Source organism: Dicentrarchus labrax, unplaced genomic scaffold (genome assembly GCF_905237075.1).
Source record: "Dicentrarchus labrax unplaced genomic scaffold, dlabrax2021, whole genome shotgun sequence".
NCBI lineage: Eukaryota > Metazoa > Chordata > Actinopteri > Moronidae > Dicentrarchus > Dicentrarchus labrax.
In genome coordinates this window covers 27,418,534-27,437,703 of record NW_026136715.1, presented here as the reverse complement: position 1 = coordinate 27,437,703, position 19,170 = coordinate 27,418,534, and the positions used below count along the sequence as shown (strand labels likewise).

General features: G+C 39.9%; 2 protein-coding genes across 7 annotated transcripts in view; one reads left to right on the top strand and one right to left on the bottom strand.

Moving 5' to 3' along the window:
* Positions 1–19,170, top strand: part of prkcz (protein kinase C, zeta) — a 130,416-nt gene that overhangs the window by 79,636 nt on the left and 31,610 nt on the right. For all 6 annotated transcript variants that reach the window (XM_051426380.1, XM_051426379.1, XM_051426384.1 and 3 more), the window contains 7 exons: positions 526–581; positions 850–1,044; positions 7,786–7,883; positions 9,867–9,953; positions 12,578–12,713; positions 12,951–13,038; positions 13,314–13,433. In XM_051426380.1, coding sequence (XP_051282340.1) covers positions 526–581; positions 850–1,044; positions 7,786–7,883; positions 9,867–9,953; positions 12,578–12,713; positions 12,951–13,038; positions 13,314–13,433 — 780 coding nt within the window. The remainder of the gene's footprint in view (positions 1–525; positions 582–849; positions 1,045–7,785; positions 7,884–9,866; positions 9,954–12,577; positions 12,714–12,950; positions 13,039–13,313; positions 13,434–19,170) is intronic.
* LOC127378006 (tumor necrosis factor receptor superfamily member 14-like) overlaps positions 1–19,170 on the bottom strand; it is a 229,190-nt gene that overhangs the window by 202,726 nt on the left and 7,294 nt on the right. The gene's annotated exons all lie outside the window — the stretch shown is intronic.

The following is a 19,170-nucleotide window of genomic DNA, read 5'->3' as shown; positions in this document are numbered from 1 at the left end:
CAAATCTTTCCTTTCTGGTCCAAAGAAGACAGTCATTGTACTGTATGACATGTACTGTACAGTATACACACATGGCTACCAGAGTGGGATCAAGGAGGAACCCTCAGGAGCTCTTGATGTAATTCCAGAAGTCCCCGGACAAATGAATAATACAACGGCTACTTTATGACTCTGGTAGCTTCAACTCACATTCACTATCACTACTCATATAACTATGTAACTGTTATCTAACATTACTGCTCTCTGATGGGATCCCATAGAACACAGTCTTCAATCCTATTAAAAGAAAAGTGTGAACTGTTGTAGAGGGTCTGTTTGGGGGTCCCTAATATGAGATGCTCTGGGACCCCTTGTGGATTGACCTAGTTTGGTATTTCCTGTGGCTAGCTGGACTTGATTCTGTGTGCACTACCTCCCTCTACTGGCCACAGAACAACATGTTAAATCTGGACGTGCAGATTCACTTCATGTTTGTGAAGACCTGTGTCTCCACACAGTCATAATTCTGTCTGTTTTTTGTTTCAGTACCATTTTTACCGCACAACTGTACAGTGGATAAAACCGAGGATGCAGATACAGAGGTGAGGAGGGCTCTAAATAATTACACATTACTTTGTAATTCATTTAATAGATCATTTATTTAATTTTTTGGTCTTTTGACTGCAGATGAAATAATCTCTTTTGAATACAGAAGGCCATGAACATATTCTGGGTTTAAAATCATTTGGGAAGCATTGCTACTTTATCATTCTTCTACTTAAAAACTTACATTAAAACTCAAACCATACATATCTATTCTGAATGCATTATGCAGTACACTCATACCAATGTGACCTCTACCCCCTCTAGGACATCAAAACAGTAGTGGACGGCATCGATGGCATTAAGCTGTCCCAGGGCCTAACTCTCGGGCTGGGTGACTTCGACCTGATCCGGGTGATCGGGCGCGGCAGCTACGCCAAGGTCCTGCTGGTTCGGCTAAAGAAGAACGAACAGGTGTATGCCATGAAGGTGGTGAAGAAGGAGCTGGTCCATGACGATGAGGTGAGGCACTACCTAGGATGTCGAAGATGTAAGACAGACAGGAAGTGCAGATACGTTGCTATATGCATGGGACATGGGACTTGGAGTTGCTGATGCTGTATGTGGCTCCATGAAAAGTGGTCATGGATACGGTTCACTAAACCAAAATTAATATAAATATAACAACAATATAAATGTTAAAGTTTTGTCACGAGCATAAATTAGACGTCCCGATCTGATCTTGTGGCCGACTGAAGCACTTTTTAACTGGTATCGGCTATACTGAGCTATATTGACCTGACCCAATCCTTTTGTTGCGTAGCTGTCACATGTGTTTTTACTCACATGGTGCAGAGGTTGTCAACTCTCCAGCTCTCCGCCATCTGTCTCTCCTCTGAGCTGCAGAGGGCAGCAAAACACCACCGTGGGCAAGGCTGCCTGGCTGCCCCGGCTTGGAGCAAAGACGGACAGCGGTTTGGTGGCAAGCTTACAACAAAAAGACAAAAAGAGTAATTTATTAATGTAATCGGCACAAAAGATTTACAGAAAATAAACACTGAACAGAATACAGTTCATTCAGGCAAAGGCTGCACTGAAGCAACAAACATTAAAGAGAAACTCCCCTGAGGCAGCGACCAGGCCCAAAAAAAAAAAAAAGGTTTGTTATTGTATACAAAAAAAAACATTAAGGAACAGCCTGGATGCAGGCAATTTATTTTAATGCAATGCAGAGCTATTAAATTGTCATTGGATTGATTTGAACAACTTTAATGTACTTGAAGTGTGCACTGTGCAACTATATTAAAGGAAAATACAAGTATCTGATTGGGACTCATTATGGGAAAACATGTGTTGTTGTTAAATGACTTGGATTGGAGCAGGGGCAAATGAAACTTGATTGGGACATCCTTATAAATTAGCCTTCTTCTCTGCTTATATCTAAGAGTAAAAGATTTTTTATTTAAATTGTAAAAAACAAGTCAAATCTTGACAACTAACCTCATTTGATTTGGACTTGATACAGACAATAGAGACACTTAGTGCAAGTGATCACCGTGTGAGATCTCTTTACAAAAAGAGAAAGTGGAAGCCACTTCACTTGATTTCCACTCTGAGTATATCATCAACAACTGTTGTTGTTGCTTCATCTTTTTTAGATAATAACTGAATATTAAATTCTCCCGTAGCTACACAACATCTCAAGGCTCATCACTTAATCCTTGAAATCTGATGAACAAGACTCAGTAATGCTCAAAATATTTTTTTATTTATTGGTTGACAAAATGCTTTTTATGCATGTTTGAGTGCAGAATGCCGCCTCTGTGCTGGGGATGTCTGATCAGCACAAAGTTACAAATCCCAGTTTACAAACAGTATTTGAAAGATTAACAGTCTCTCTGGATGTGAATGCTGCTCTAGACTTCTGGTATTTATACATTCACTACATGACTTAGTCTTCACAAAGTACTAAGTAGTAGTAGAAGTGTAATCAATATAGCATTAACCTGAAGCTTAGGAATCTGAGTGCTGATGATGTTAAAGAATGGGACCTTTGGGTCATTGGGCATAAACTTTTTCTCTAATTTATTAAAACTGGGGTCTTGTTTTTGTGAATGATGTTCTGCCATAATTGTTTTATTAGTTATGATAACATTGTACTCGCCAAAGCAATTGCTGAGATCTGGAAACACATCACTGCAGTCAGCTTCTCCCGGTTAGGATTCCTTCAGTGTTCATGGTTCAGGAGGTTTCTACCAGGAGCCCAGTTATCCACAGAGGACTCCTCCTCTCCAAAACAAACAGACCCGCTGATTAAAACCACTAAAAACACTGAATAAAGCAGTTCCACCTTAAAAATAACTGTTTCTCCCACACTGTTGGGCAGACAAAGGACGTCCCGGAGGGGCTGCGAGCCGAGCTGCTGCTAACGTTAGCTCAGATTGTTTCTCTGATAACTTAAGATCCAGACGTCCGATGACTAAAATCCTTCATCCGGTTCAAATCTAGAGTTAAAAAGCACCAAGATCTAAACAGTGGATGGTAACAATGTGGCTTCAGACTGGATAAACAGTCAATGTATGGCAGACAACCACAACGCTGACGCAGGCACAAAGGGGATATAACACCATTGACAGGTGACAGCTGAAAATATTAAAACCCAAATTGTAAAAAATCTGAACCATCCTTTAATATGTACACTGGGATAAAGTATACTAGAATGTGCATCCAGAAAGCTGTGTTTAGCTTCCACTCTTTCTGCCTTTGGAGTGCTTTAAAATAGATTGGGGACAAGGCGACATTACTGAATGGGTCATTCTTGTGGATATATTATGCCAACACACACTGGTGTCAAAACACCTTGATTTCTATGTAAACCCACATGTAGGCAACATCTGGCTATACCACTGTCCTATTTCCCAGCTTCAACATGCGTCACTGCTCCAGAAAACCAGCAATTTAATCACATTCACTCCCTGGAGTGGCTTGACTACTTTTTTTGTCTGTTTGCCGCCTCCGCTTTGTGCTACAGACATCAAATGACGCAATGCTATGAGAGCAGCCAGTGTGTATTACCACTGTAGGGGGCAACTCACGGACGACACAAAAGGTGATAATCTGGAATAACAATCTGTATCGATCGAGAATAGATGAGTCTATCAGTGGGTCAGATGTGTTTCACGGACGAGGAGAAGAATTTGGGATACTTTTTGTATGTTCTATCTAGACCAATTGTGAATCTGTCCCTGATTAACTGGTCAGAGTGAAAAGCAGCAGGGCTCTGGGTGCCGGGGGCAGGGATTGAGAACTGCTGGACTATGTAACAGGTCTAAGCGCAGTAATCAGAAAAGGACGGATAGAAGGATAATATGAGAGTTAGAAAGGGAGGGTTGAGATAAAGTGAAAGATGTAGAAGACTGAGTCAGAGACTGGTTGGAGCTTCTGAAAGGAATGAGGAAAAAAGGAATCGGACAATGGGGGGGTGGCGAGGTGGGAGTGGAAACGACAGAAAAGTGTCGGAGAGCTTACAAATTGGAAAAAGGGCTTAGGAGGAAGCAGGAATAAGTGAGTGGGTGACTCACAGGGGTTTAACATCTCTTTTGCTGTGGTGAATTGCCAGATGAACATGATGTGAAATTCATTTCCAAAAGGAGAAGTCTGCATAATGCTCCTAAAGCAGGAAACATGCAGACATACATTCTTTCTTTATTATAAATGTGAATGTAGCTGGCAGAGCATGGTATCCATGGGCTAAGACAGTTGTATTCACAAATGTACAAGAAAAGACACAGTCACAATACTTCCATGTTCAGCCTCTTAGAACAACATATGTTTGACATATTTTTAGTTATATCCAGTCATGCTGATCATTTGGTTCTGTTTGTTCAGATTTTCAGGTGTGTGTCTGTGTGTGTGTCTCTCTCTGTGTGTGTGTGTGTGTGTGTGTGTGTGTGTGTGTGTGTGTGTGTGTGTGTGTGTGTGTGTGTGTGTGTGTGTGTGTGTGTGTGTGTGTGTGCGCGCTTCCCAAGTAACAAGTTATTTGTATAGCGCCAATTCATAACAGAAGTTATCTCAGGACACTTTTCAGATAGAGCAGGTCTAGCCCGAACTCCTTATATTTAATGTGTGTTCTGCGGATTATCAAGTGTGATCAGGACATTGATCACATGGATTGGAAAGGGACGTTGAATTTTTAGAGGTTATTTTACATACCTGTGAACACCGCAAACTTAATTACAGAGGAATAATAATACCCAAACTATCTGCCCTACTACGTGCCACATTCGCCCTTTCACACACATTCACTCAGTGATGGCAAAGCCCATCGAACAGAGAAAAGTTTAAAAAAGAAGCTTACTACTATTTGGTGCTTTCTACATAATGTCTATGTTTGACAAACATCACATCAGATAAAACATCACATTCCTGGTGTTAAACCGCCAAACAGAAAACATGAAGAAGTCGCGGAAGTTGGCATTTTTCTGAAAAGTGGCATCTGAACATTGCAGGAGCTCCAAGGTCCTGCATAAAACATGAAGTTCAAAAGGTTCAGAAAGGCTCAAAATTGAACTAATTATTTGTAATTAAATAATGCATGATGTGGCCTTATGGCCAGTAAGACATATGTTTGGCTGGTTAAAGTACCAGTGTGTAGGATTTGGTGTTTTTTTAACGGTAAAGTTGCAGATTGCAACTTCACTCACAACAGCCTCTTCTTTCAGAGTGCAAAGGAGAAACTATGGACTAACACCCCTATCTAGAGCCAGTGTTTGGTTTGATCTAAATTTTGCACACTGGACCTTTAATTCATCCTTAAGTTGCAAATTTGGCAAATAAGCAAAACTGTTATTTTGGGCCCTGCTTTACGAGGTGATCTGACAGCTGCTGCACCTCTGCTCAGTTCACTGTTAGAATATAAAGGGAAGGAAATCAAAAGGAATAAAAAACAAAAGAATCAAAGACAAAACTACGTGCGAGAGATCATTACCAAGGGGAAAACAGGCCTGGAAAAAGAAGAGTGCTGCAGCCTGTTGACTTTGCTGTTGCTTTATATAAGCTCACTAGATGGCACTATTGCTCAACATATATTTCATTAAAAAACACACACCACTGGGCTCATGCAGCCAGACCAAGCAACTGCATCACCCAACATCTGCAGAACTAATCCTGGACAACATAAATCATGTCACAGACTTCTCTTCTTTTCCACACATAAACACTTGAATCCAGTGTTTAAATCCACATTTTCTGTGACAGTTGAAGGACAAAACACAACTCTATAACTCTGTGACTCCATAACAAAGATGCAATTTCTTCCTGATAAAGAGGATTTGTGGAAATCATCGAGTCCTCCTTATGTTTTGATTGGACATCTCATTTAATTTATTCATGGCTCTATTCATGCATATTAGTTTAATAATTCATCTCTTTAGTAGTCTAATGCCTGACATCAAAGGAAGCTTGTAAGAGCTCTGCACAGACAGACTACAAACTACTAAAGGAGCTAAAATGACCAATAGGAGATGTGTTGTGCTAGCATTTTCTGCATAATTATAAATTCCTCAAGTAATAATGAGTTGACCAGAAAGAATTTGGTATTATACACACATGGGGGGTCTCCATTGCAATGTTATAAATTAACCATATGGTTTTGGAGCGCAGCATGGGGAACTCAAAATTTAGACATACTCTACTGTAGCTCACATAAAACATTAACCAACATCAATTTAGTGACACTTTAAATCAGCATAAAACATCTCTGCCTCGGGCTGAATGCTCAAGTACAGACAATTGAAACCACAGCTGACTGTAACATTGATCCGCTCTGGATATTCCAGAGAGTTGTGAATAAAGCTTACTGTAAGTTTCTAATTGTCAAAGAAGTTCTCACTTTACTGACTGACAATGGTGGAAGGTAACATTTAATCTAGTGCTGCACTACCCAAGAACAGTTTAGAGGCATGTGTACTTTACTTTAGTTTCACTTCATTCCATTTTTCCAAAACCCACCTGATTTGCTTGGTTTTAAAGATTTTCATCTGTTTTATTTATTACTATATATTGTGTCTGTATTTTATGTCTTCTTATTGCTAGTTTACTTACATGCTAATGTATCAATAATTGATCATTAATATAGTGGTATAACAGACATGGGCCCTTCTGAATCATGACAGCTTTTACTTTTAATACTTTAGATGCATTTTCATGATGATGGCCTTTATATACTAGAATTTTTAATTGAGTCATTTTATTGTATTTTGAACTTGTTTAAAGCCACCACCATACCACTCCTGAGGTTGTTTGTAGACTTAAGTTTTAGGTTTATAGTGGTGCCATGTTTGAGTTCATCTTTTATGTCAACTCAAACATAATTCCAACCAAGCGATCAAGCAAGCAAGTGTCCTATAATGACATTCTTTAAGGTGTGACCACACAGTGCTGGAGTGTGGCTTAAACCAGACGTGGGTGATGCTTAAACTAGAAGTGGGCAGATAATAAAGTACATTATGAGTGCAACATTCAGACAGTGTTAGACAATCTAACATTACTAAAGCTGTCACTTTTTCCAAAAATCAAGTTAAGTTTGTTTTAATTAATTTGAACAAATTGCATGACATTTCCGATTCGTTAGAATGTCAAACAAATAATCTTAGAAAACTTAAAGGAAAGACTATTCTAAAGGATAAGACAGTTGTGCATGTCAGTCATTACCACTGTATAGACATAGTGATTACAATTTTAGACTCAAGTATCTATTGACAGATAAAAATGCTGTTTTTAATACTGGATTAGGTAACTAATCTGTTTGACTGTCCCAGTGTATTTGTCCAATCATTTATATAATCAAATGCCTCGACAAATGTGGATTTGGTTTTCAGGAACATTTCCGCAACATTGCCCTTCTACATTCCACACGTTCAACACATAGGGTAATAAAAAAAAGCTCTGTCTGGATGGTATTTGCGAAAGGTTATACAGAGCGTTCATTTGTGTCAATGACTAACTGGTGGATGGTTTTCAAGACAGGTTTCATGCTGCCCGGTTATCTTTTGGCACGCTATCCAAGGTCCACCCTCTAAACTGGAACAGTCCAAGGAACAAAACAGTCTACGAATTATCGTGATTGTGAGGATTGTTCTCAAGACTGTGGCCCTATCTCTATTTATCTGGTTGAAGCCTATTGATCACACAAATTGATTGTTCATACATTATCTTTTTGTTCATGTCATCTCTACCTCCGTCTGTCTCTCCTCATCTCTCAAGGATATCGACTGGGTGCAGACGGAGAAGCATGTGTTTGAGCAGGCGTCCACCAATCCATTCTTAGTAGGCCTCCACTCCTGTTTCCAGACAGAAAGTCGGTAAGAGTATGATAAGGCTGACACACTACAGTTTTTACTGCCAATACATTTCAGTCACAGCACTTTTCAGTAATATGAAATATTGCTTTCTGATCATGGTCTGTTCTTCATTAATGGTGAGGCTGGTGTATTTTTATGATTTAAAAATGATCAATAAATACCATGGAAATAAATGTACCTAATAACAAGTATTGTCTGTGTAGCAAAAGCTTAATATCTTAATTTCTCAATCTCAAAAGTTATTGAGACATGGAATAGAGAACACCTGTGCTTTTGGATTACTTGGATTGCTCAGTTTGTACTTGCAGAAGAAGGCACAGGTGTGCTGTATTTGATTTCATCATAAGTTTTGAGAATCCTTTTTGTCATTTGCCCTGTTGAAGGTCTAGTGACCAAAACTTGGCTTCATTATTAAATGCTTGCACCGGAGCCTTCCTTTCCCCATATTAGATGTGTTAGGCCTTCTTGAACCTCAGCAGTGTGTTGTGAGTGGGGTTATCTTTTCAAAAGTCTAATACACATAAAAGAGCCATACCATACTATAAACTGTAAACCCAGCGGGCAGAGCAAGTGTAGTTTTTTGCTGTCAGCTCGTCAAACAATGTAAACGCTAAACCACAAACCTGACAGTGACGTCTGCATGAGACTGAAATGCAGTTGTGGTTTCAGGGAAAACAGCATGTTCACCTAAATGAACCAGAACGTATCCTAATGTTTTTAATGAATCTTGCTATGCCATTGGAGCTCATTGACACAGAGAGGTGATCTATATCAGGCCAAAAAGACAATACTTGTTCGCAAGTTCATTGATTATTGGTTTTGGCCTCATTTCCACTGCATTGTTTTACACACATAGACCACAAATAAAATCATGCACACACAGGGCTTATGGACATGCAAATGTGGAGAGATGGACTGCCATGTAGCAGCACTCCAAGAGCAGTTAGGAGTTATTCTTAGCTGATCGTCATAACGACGCCGCGTGAAACTGTCGTGACATCAGCTTCAAAGCGACACTAACACAGGAGGATGTCACATGTCATGCAAGTGGTGGTTCCAGTGACTGTTCTCCCTCACGTTTTAGTATCGTCCAGTGGTGGGTAGAGTACTGAAAATCCATACTTCAGTAAAAGTACCATTACTCCATAAAACATGACTCAAGTAAAGTTACCTTTTGAGAAATCTACTCAAGTAAAAGTAAAAAACACCTGGTCTATACAAGTTACTGTTTCGATTTATATAAGTATAAAGACTTTTATATAAATCTTTAAAAGTAGTCAGCTGGGGCCAGGGATTGTCGCTGGAAGCTACCTCTTGTTCTGGGTTTTTCGCCATCATTGCATTATTTTTCTTCCAGGCAGCTGCAACATGGCATCTGCAGTATAGGTGCTCCTCACACGCTCACCACCCCCACACTGAATACCCATATTTTGAGCAATTGTAGTGAAGTTAAAAATAAGTAGCAAAGTAAAAAGTACTCAAATAAAGACTAAAAGTACAGTCTAGAAAAAGGAACTGAAAGGTACTCATTCCTTACCATGTGCATTAATTGTAAAACATTACTAGCTAGCCCTGATATTGGTTCAGCTCACTTGGAACCTTGACCGAGGTGATACCAAAAAAAGAACAAAGTACCAGATACTATCCACAACTTCTGCCGATGGAAAACCAAAAAAGAATGGTTCCAAGCAAGTCGAGTTGAGTTGAGCCAAACTGAACCATGCAGTGGAAATGATGCTTTAAATAGATTTGTTAGCACTGATTCAGTCGGGTTCAATAGGGACTTGTTGAAGAGTCAACAGGTAACGGTTTTGTATGGAGAAATGTATTTAAATATCCATATATCTAATATACTTTTTTACCTGCAGGACAAATTGTTATGTATCTTATTTTTCATATGTTTTAATGATAACATTTTTCAAAGAGCTTCTGTTAAACAGTCTCAGTGGCGTACTGATTCTCCCATCCTGCTCTGGTTACCAGGTTATTTCTGGTGATCGAATATGTGAACGGTGGGGACTTGATGTTTCATATGCAACGACAAAGGAAGCTCCCTGAGGAACATGCAAGGTAAACATCCAGATGTTGCAACATCTGTTTATGTACATTATTTAAAAAAGTCCCAGTCCAGAATTTGGGCATCTAAATGTAGAATTTAAGTGTATTTCTTCCACATAGAAAATGACATGTACTGGTGGCATTTATATAAAATTAAAATTAATTTAAATATATATGAAGTGAACTGACTTTTCCTTTGGACTTTGTCAAGTGCTCAGACTGTATTATGTCATAAAAAAATATCAGGACCAAGTGGAGGTACGGCAATAAAGGCTCCAGGAATAGACTTTTTGATCAGAGGAGGACATAGAAGTGGGTGAATTTATGATTGGATTTTGGTTAAGTTGACATGGCACAGTCAGCTAGCTGCACAGAAAACACATCTATGCAATTGGCAGCTATTTTGGGTTGGACTGATTGAACCTCCTCCAGATGGGTTCCTTTGTATTTCACATGATGGTATTATGTGAAGTACAGGGCGTATGTAGTTTTTGTCTTTTGGTTAGAACAAAAACCATGAGTTTCATAAAAAGCATCTTGTGTTTTGCGGTGTAGGACAGCTGGAGTGTGTGTGCTTGGCTGAAGATGCTTTTACATGCACCTTCTTTGCACTCAGTCTAAATGTTCCTCAACAGCATACTTCTTATAAGTACTCCTTATGCTTAATGGGATACTTTAGCAGCCCTTCGTGGACGTGGAAACGCTGCCAAAACCCAACTTAACACTTTTTTTCCACCTATATATAATGAACCAAATATAATGAGCTCCCATAATTCATTGTGCCTGTCTACTTGCGGGGTACTCCAACTGCAGCTCTGATAAATGCTGGATCAAAGGCTGGGTAATTTAGAGAGGCACCGTTGGGCCCCTATCGGCCCCTGCAATCTGTATTCTGGAGACCGTGGCTGTACATATGCAAAGCAGCATGTTAATCACTCATAATGATTGTACATATTCATGAGCAGCGCTCTTAGAGAGATCCCTGCCGCATTCCCCCGCGCTGTGGGGGAGGCGGGCCGGTGGGCGATGGATGGTGCTGCTGATAGGACGCAGCTTCCATCAGTCTGATGCCAGCAATGAAACAACGGCGTACAATAGAGGCTGTCACAGTGAAAACGTGGGTGAGCGATGTGGGATTTGTGATTTCTCTGTCAAACATCTCCCCACTACAGTCTTTCCCTCAGTGTTTGACAATCATGGATTTACAGCAGGCAGACAGAGGGGCTTGTCAGTGTTAATGAAGGCTTATCTCCTAGAGACAGAATACACACAACCTACACATAGAGAGGAGACATGCTACTGACTCACCAAGTACATCGAATCATGGTCAACACTATAGGGTTTTAAGGGTGATGTTTACTATAAATACCTATGCTCATTATAATGTGAATAATCATTGTAACATAAATCTACTTATGAAAATCCTTTATACCACAAATCTCAGTGACCCATTAGAAATAAGCAGATGTGCTGCATGTGATTGTGTTTCTGTATTTGGTACTTCATATGTAATCAAACACAGTCCAGGCTTTGACTGATGACTTAAAATGTGCCTCCTTCACTATTATGTGCATATAAATGTTCTTCCTTTGTGCACCAAATAAGTGTGTACGCGAAATCAGTCGGATTCATGAAACGTGTACCGGACAATTTTGTTCTTACTAGCGTATGTTGGTGAATCAGAATTAAATAAATAAATAAAATTTGTCTTGGCCTGCACCTGCTTGGAAATAAATCTAAATCCTTTTTCGAAATTTGAAGATTCATTGCAATTTGAATTCTAAATCAACATTTGAATGCTGCGCAGATCACTCTTTAAGATGACTCTATGAAAAGGTAGCAACCAGGTTACATCGCTGTCTCAGTCTCTCTCCTCATCTGCACTCTGTCTGTATGAAGAGTTGCAAGTCTGTGTGTCTTCTTTTTTAATCAGGGCATGGCTGAGACAGACAGGATGAATGCTTCTGCCACATTCCTACAAAATCCAGCAGTGTGGCTCCTTCCTGCAGGGTTGTCCTGTGGCTGTGTTTATTTGTGTTTTAGAGTCAAGTGCAAAGCCCCCTTTTCCTTCCTACCACGGTTAAGACGTGGGTGCAACATGGTAATAATCATGCTTTATAATTAATTACCATTGTGACTGCAATGGTGTATGGTAAATGGACCTGTACTTGTATAGCGTCTTTCTAGTCTTCCGACCACTCAAAGCGCTTTTACACTACGTGCCACATTCCCCCTTTCACACACATTCACTCAGTGATGGCAAAGTCCATCTAACAGAAACTAACATTCATACACATTCACACACCAATGCATGGCATCGGGAGCAATTTGGGGTTCAGTATCTTGCTCAAGGATACTTCGACATGTGGCACCAGGAGCCGGGGATCGAACCCACAACCTTCTGATTAAGGAATGACCCGCTCTGCCTCTGGGCCACATGATGTGTTGGAAATGTTCCAAAAATGTTATTAGGTCCAACCAACTTGAAACTTTTGTTACAACCTTATGAGACACCTACACTTGAGACCGTGCAGCTACCAAGGTCTATAGATTTATATTTTCTTGGAAATATTTTGCCTCATGGTGGCCCTAGAGGACAGGTCAGACACATCATTCTCTGTATTTGTCCTTCACAGATTTTATGCTGCTGAAATCTGTATTGCTCTGAACTTCCTGCATGAAAAGGGCATCATATACCGTGATCTGAAGCTGGACAATGTTCTCTTGGACCATGAAGGACACATTAAGCTCACAGACTACGGCATGTGCAAGGTAAGAGACGCATTGATTCGTTCAGTAGACTGTGAGGATGGCGGACGTAAGCTTATCAATAATGCAGTAGATCTGTATTGATTGGAAGTACTAACAGGGCCCCTATCTTTTTTTCGTCCACCATTCATGTTCTCGTACATATGATCTCTCCCACACTGTCTCTTTTATCTCTGTCACAACTGTTCTTCTCCTTCTTCTTCACCTTGATTCTCCTTCTGCTTCTTCTGCTTCCCTCAGGAGGGGATTAGACCGGGTGACACCACTAGTACTTTCTGTGGAACACCCAACTACATTGCACCTGAGATCCTTAGAGGAGAGGACTATGGTGAGTACAGGAGACACGCTAGATCCAAGCACTGATCCCAACAACCATATTTAGATTTTGAAACAACTTTTAATAAATCTTTACATCTTAAAGAGAAAGCTGGACTAAAATCACGCAACAAACCACAAAAACACCTGGAAACTTTTGTAGCCTAATGTGCATGGAGAAGGTTTTTTCCCTGGTCCAAGCCGCAGTTTGGAGGAATTTGGAAAACTGCTTTTCCTGCCACATGTATCTGAATTAATATATTGTCTTACTGTTGTGTTCCCTCCCAGGCTTCAGTGTGGACTGGTGGGCTCTGGGTGTGCTGATGTTTGAGATGATGGCTGGGAGGTCCCCATTTGACATTATCACCGACAATCCTGACATGAACACAGAGGAGTACCTCTTTCAAGGTGAGACAAAAAAAATTTAACAAGACATGGTCAAGCTACACACTGCAGCAGGAGGTTTCATGCCACCACAGTGCGGGGAGAAAGGCTTTGAACTGAGAAAGACCAGTTGTCCTTTTTAGTTATCTTCAGTTTCTGTATATACTAATTGTTATTTTATTTTGAAAAGGCTATGAAGAATTGATCTGTATTGTAAAAGCAATAATGCCAAATATAACTTTTTCAAAAAGCTTGAATTTCTTTCTAATAATAGCTATGTGTGAAACAAATATTGAAAGGATTCATTATTTGGGGTAGCATGAAGGTGTTTTTTGAAGGACATTTAGTGGCATCTAGCGGTGAAGTTGCAGAACTGAATGCCATTCAACTTCCAAGTATGTATGAGAAACTGTAGTGGTTGCGAAACATGGTGGTTCAACATGGCGGACTTCGTTGCTGTTGATGAAAATGCTAATTTTAAGGTAACGAAAGCACAGTGATTTTTATTTTCAGATGATTATACACATATACATAATGAAAACAATATTATATTCCATTTCTGCCAGTAGATCCTCCTTAATGTTAGATACTGGACCTTGAAATTTTGTTTGCCTCTGCCCTGAGAGTGCCCTCTAGTGGAAAGGTCAGGTGGGTTAACAACATGTTTTTCAGAAAGGTTGAATCATCTGGGGGCCATGAATATCAGGTTACATGGAAAACTGACCATCAACAAAGTACAAAAGTGTTGGTTAAGGAAAATGTTGACCTGATGGTGGTGCTGGAGGAAATATTGGGGGGTGACCAAATAATTTGTAGTCATCCTCTGGGGACCCTAAATATCCAACCAAATCTTATGGCAGATCGCTGTGAAGCAGTGTTGGATGGACAAATAGACTGATGGACTTGTTAGGTTTGTTGGTGTGACTTTTCTGAAGTAATAAAGATCAACCTGCTAGTGGTGATTAAGAGTCATTACATTACTCTGGGGACCTTGAGTGTACAAAATGTCATGACAATCCATCCAATATTTATTGAGATATTTCACTCTGACCCACAGTGGTGGACTGGCCGACTAAGAAAGAAAAGGTTGAGACAAGATACAGAAAATGCTGCAATCATTGTTAAATGTTTGAGTTTTTTAAGTCACTGCAGTTTTCAGGATAGTTTGTAACAAGATAAATGTTTTTTTAAAAGGAAATTTAAAAAATCCTTAAAAAGGGTTGTTTATAGAGTAAAGTCATGTTGGGTTTTTTATCCATAGTGTCCTACATCTGTCCCTGTTTCATCAACAGGAACGTACCCACTGTCTATCTACATTCTCTAGGGTTTAAGGGATTGGGAGTACAGAGGAATAATGGGAAATCAAATATGAATATTGAGAGCACATGGCAGACTGTTTGGTGCCATTTAAAAAAAAAACAAAACATGTTAATTTAACCCTTTGTGATGCATAACTGATATACTGAGAGTGGGAAAAACAGATTCCATGTAATCGAGTAACAATCAGCTCTGGGCTGTAAAGGATTTATGCCTGTGTAAATCCAGGCTTAGATGGTTGTAATATGCTTCATTAAAATGGAGGAATCTCAGAAACAGGGCTAATTTTATTTCTCTCAAATGTTAATTAGTTGGTCTCTCAATCCTCTCTTGTTTTGTTTTAGTCTGTCTATCTCTTAGGGGCCGTCCTCATGAATACGCTTTTTCTCAAATCTCGATAAATATTTTATCGTATCAGCCTTGCGTCCAGACGGATACGGCAGTTTCGGGGTGTGAAAACTGTATTTTTTGGAAACGGGTCCTAGAGTGGGAAAATCCGAAAACGCCGGATTGCCCAGAGTCGTCTGGACGGCGAAAACGGATTAGCCCCTCCTCTCTAGCCTTTAACCTCAGCCACCGCCGCTAATGGCGGACTACTACTACTTGTTTGTAAACAGTGCATGCTCCATGGCTTCTCTTCTGGTTTTAGTGTATTGGTGTGGCGGCGTCACAGCGCCACATACAGGCCTGGCATATGTACTACAGCGTTTTGGGTCGTTTCAGTGAATCCGTGTGGACGCAGATATTTCTGGAAACGACGCTGTGTTTATGTAGATTTTTTTCAAAACAACATCGTATTGGGTGAGGCCGCGTATTCGTGAGGACAGGCCCTTAGCCTTTGAGTACACATATTATTGTTATTTACATTAGAGATAGCCTGATAAGGCAGAGGGAAATAACAGTTTGAGAACATATATTCGTGCTGTTTCATTTATTATATTCCCTGTTCATGAACATGTTCCTCCTGTATGATTTTCACTGTATGAAATTCATTTATTTCCACCTTGGAAATCCAATTTAATGATTTGTGTGTTTCAAATTTAGCTGACAGATTGTTCCTTTATGGGTTGAGAAAAGTCTACCCTTGGGCTGATTAAACTCTTTAAACCCCATTGGATCAGTGCAAATATGCGTGGTGGTCAGGCTAAAAAACAACCTGGTTTTCTTAAAGTGGAGAATCTATTGTCAGAAATGGAATATAATATTCATAGGTATGTTTTCATTAGTGTATAATTACCTGAAAATAAGTATCAGGTTTTTGTTACCTTAGAATGAGAGGTTTTTATCTGCTAAGGGAGCTGGTCCTTTTCTATCATTTAGTAAACCCCTGGCTGAGTGACATATTTTATGGATATTTCATGTTACATTCAAACCTGTACAGTGAACCCAAACAGTGAACTCAGTAACTGCAAGACGTTTGTGTAGAATTAGGGATTTGGATGAATTATTATTTCCTGTTTAGAAAACTTTTTTATACACTTCTCTGTCTGTATTATGTATATTTTTTTTCATGTCTAACAATCATAGATACTTAATAGGCTTCCTTTTTGACAATGTCTGTGCTTTCTTGTCCCTGACCCTCGGCCATTGTTCTATTTACCATTACCTAACAATTTACATTTACTTTTCTTCACAGAAGTGAATCAAATGCTTACATATATCCTTACTGTATATACTGTATGAGATCTCTGGCACACCTTAAAATCAAGAAGGCCTTGCAGCCCCCATGACGCTTTGGAGACCCCTAGTGGGGGTCCTGATGCCCAGGTTGTGAACCACTGCTTTAAGGGATAACAAGAATGTAACAGCTGGATGTTATCTACATGAATCTCATCACTCAAAAGTTGACATTGTGTTGTCACAGTATGTGCATGAACCAGAAACAGGTTAATATTTTAGAAATAATGTAATGATGTACTGCTGCATACACATGCTGTGATGCATGCTCCCCCACCCCTCATGAACTGTGGAAAAGCTGGCAGTACATCATGGCCCTTTATTACAGATGAGATTTAGGGTGAATTTGTGGAACAGTTCAGCCTTTTCTCCATTAGTTTGCTTCATTTGGCAGCTGATGGCATTTTCATTTGTGCCAAATAACCACACTGTGGCACCTGATAACACAGGTCTCTGTCTTTCATCAGTCAAGGCTGCAAAGTGACTGTAAGAGTTGTAGAAAATATCCCCCAAAAACATACACTTCCATGAGCACGTTTTTTCTGTTGCTGGAATATGTTTCAAAATTGTGTTTTAATGATATAAAGAGACAGTGTAGAAATATGATGGCCAGCAGTTAGTTGTACTTGGAAGACATAACATTATGAGGTGAGGGAAAAAATTAACTGGATTCTGGACTAATGTTTACATTTGTATTTTTGAATGTGCTGCTACCCTTTTTTTATGAAGCATAGATCAGATATTGATAAATGGATGTAGCATATGTGACATCACCTATATGTTTCGAAAGAGGGGGTGTTAAAGCTTAAATTAGTTTTCTCTGTTTGCTGCTATCATTGTCACTTACTGGAGCCAATCTCACTGTATGCTTTAAAGGTCCAGTGTTTAACATTGAAGAGGATCTATTGGCAGAAATGGAATATAATATTCATAAGTATGTTTTCATTAGTGTATTACCTGAAAATTAGAATCGTTGTTGTCCGTACCTTAGAATGAGCCGTTTATATCTATCACCTTCCATGGAGTTCGCCATGTTGAACTGCCATGTTTCTACAGTAGCCCAGAATGGACAAAGCAAACACTGGCTATAGATGGGGCTTTTCACGTTTTTTGCGTGCTTTGCGACCACTGTAGTTTCTCCCAAGCAGTTGGAAGGGGAGTTTTATTCTGCAACTACACTGCTACATGCAACTAAATCTTACACACTGGACTTTTATTGTCTATGTAAAAAATATTTTCCACTCAATACATTTCTTTATTTCTTTTTGTTTTTTGTTTTGTAGCCGCCTCCCGATAGGAGTTGAACCTTTCTTACAAGTCCAAAAAGCATTGCTGTAATTTGGGAGTTGTGCACGTCCAGTCATCTGCACGACTGTGCCACCTACAGTTAACTCATAGCATCCTTCTCTGTGTAGACCTGCAGAGACATTTATGTGTCTCTTTGGAAAAACAGAATTTCAACCTCCCGTGCATACGGAGAAGAATGTAACATTGATGTGAAGCTTTGCAATGGACTGCCATGCATTGCCCTTAAGTCATTCATGCCATGAAATGATGGTAATTGCTGAATTACAGTCACTAAACTCAAATCTTAAACATAGTGGGATGACCAATTAAAGGATTTAATGTGTAGGATTCAGTGGCATTTAGCTGTGAAGTTGCACATTGCAACCATTTCAATACAGCTCAGTCTTCCAAGCGTGTAGGAGAAGCTACGGTGGCCACAAAACTTGCAAAAAGCACAGAAGGCCCTACCTAGAGCCAGTGTTTGGTTGTTTGTTCTGGGTTACTGTAGAAACAAGACGGTTCAACATGGCGGACTCTGTAGAGATTGACCCACACTCCCTCTGTAAATAAAAACAGCTCATTCTAAGGTAACGAAAAACATAACGATACTTATTTTCAGGTGATTATACACTAATAAAAAACATACCTATGAATATTATATTCCATTTCTGACAATAGATCCTCCTAAATGTTACACACTGGACCTGTGGAGTGATATCGCAGTGCCAACCTACACAACGTAAATACAAAATTGCAACAAAGTCAACTTTTTCTGGGTGGTTTGGACCAAAGCAAACAAACTGTGGGTGTGATCGCACCCTCAGGGTAGAGGAACCTTTATAATATCCGTCCTTCTATTTGCATTTGTGTTTCCTCAAGCCATATGGTACCCTTACATAGCACACCCCCTTACCTCCTCCTCCCTCCCTTTCTCACACAGCCACCCACACAGTCCTCCATGACAGAAATTCCTCCATACTACCAGTAGCCTTGTGTGACGCATTATGTCTCTGCTGTGACTGTCAGGAGCATAGCGTGGCACCATGGCTAGCATCTGCCACCAGTACCGTCCTCCTGGCGGTCTTACCGGTAGAGCAGCAGGTTCCTGGATGAATGCCTGCCAATCGAAACCAACCCTTTCACTATAGGAGCCACCAAGCCATATGCCACCCTGCAAGACCCTGTGCCAGGCCGTGCTTTGGGTATAAGTGCTCCACATGCCAACTCCAGAGCTTTAGACAGACAGCTGGTAAACATTTGATTCAGTGGGGGAACCAGCCAAAAAGTGGTATTAACATTAAAACCTGTATCATTTTAATACCGGAAATATAATGCAAAAACTGGTTTGAGTTGGTGTAATAGTTTTAAAAATACCTCTGAGCATTAAAGGTCATTGGACAACAGTCTCAGATCTCAAAAGTCTTCATCAGGCTGATACCAATAAAAGGGTTTATCTGTATATCTGTCATGAGCTTGGTCA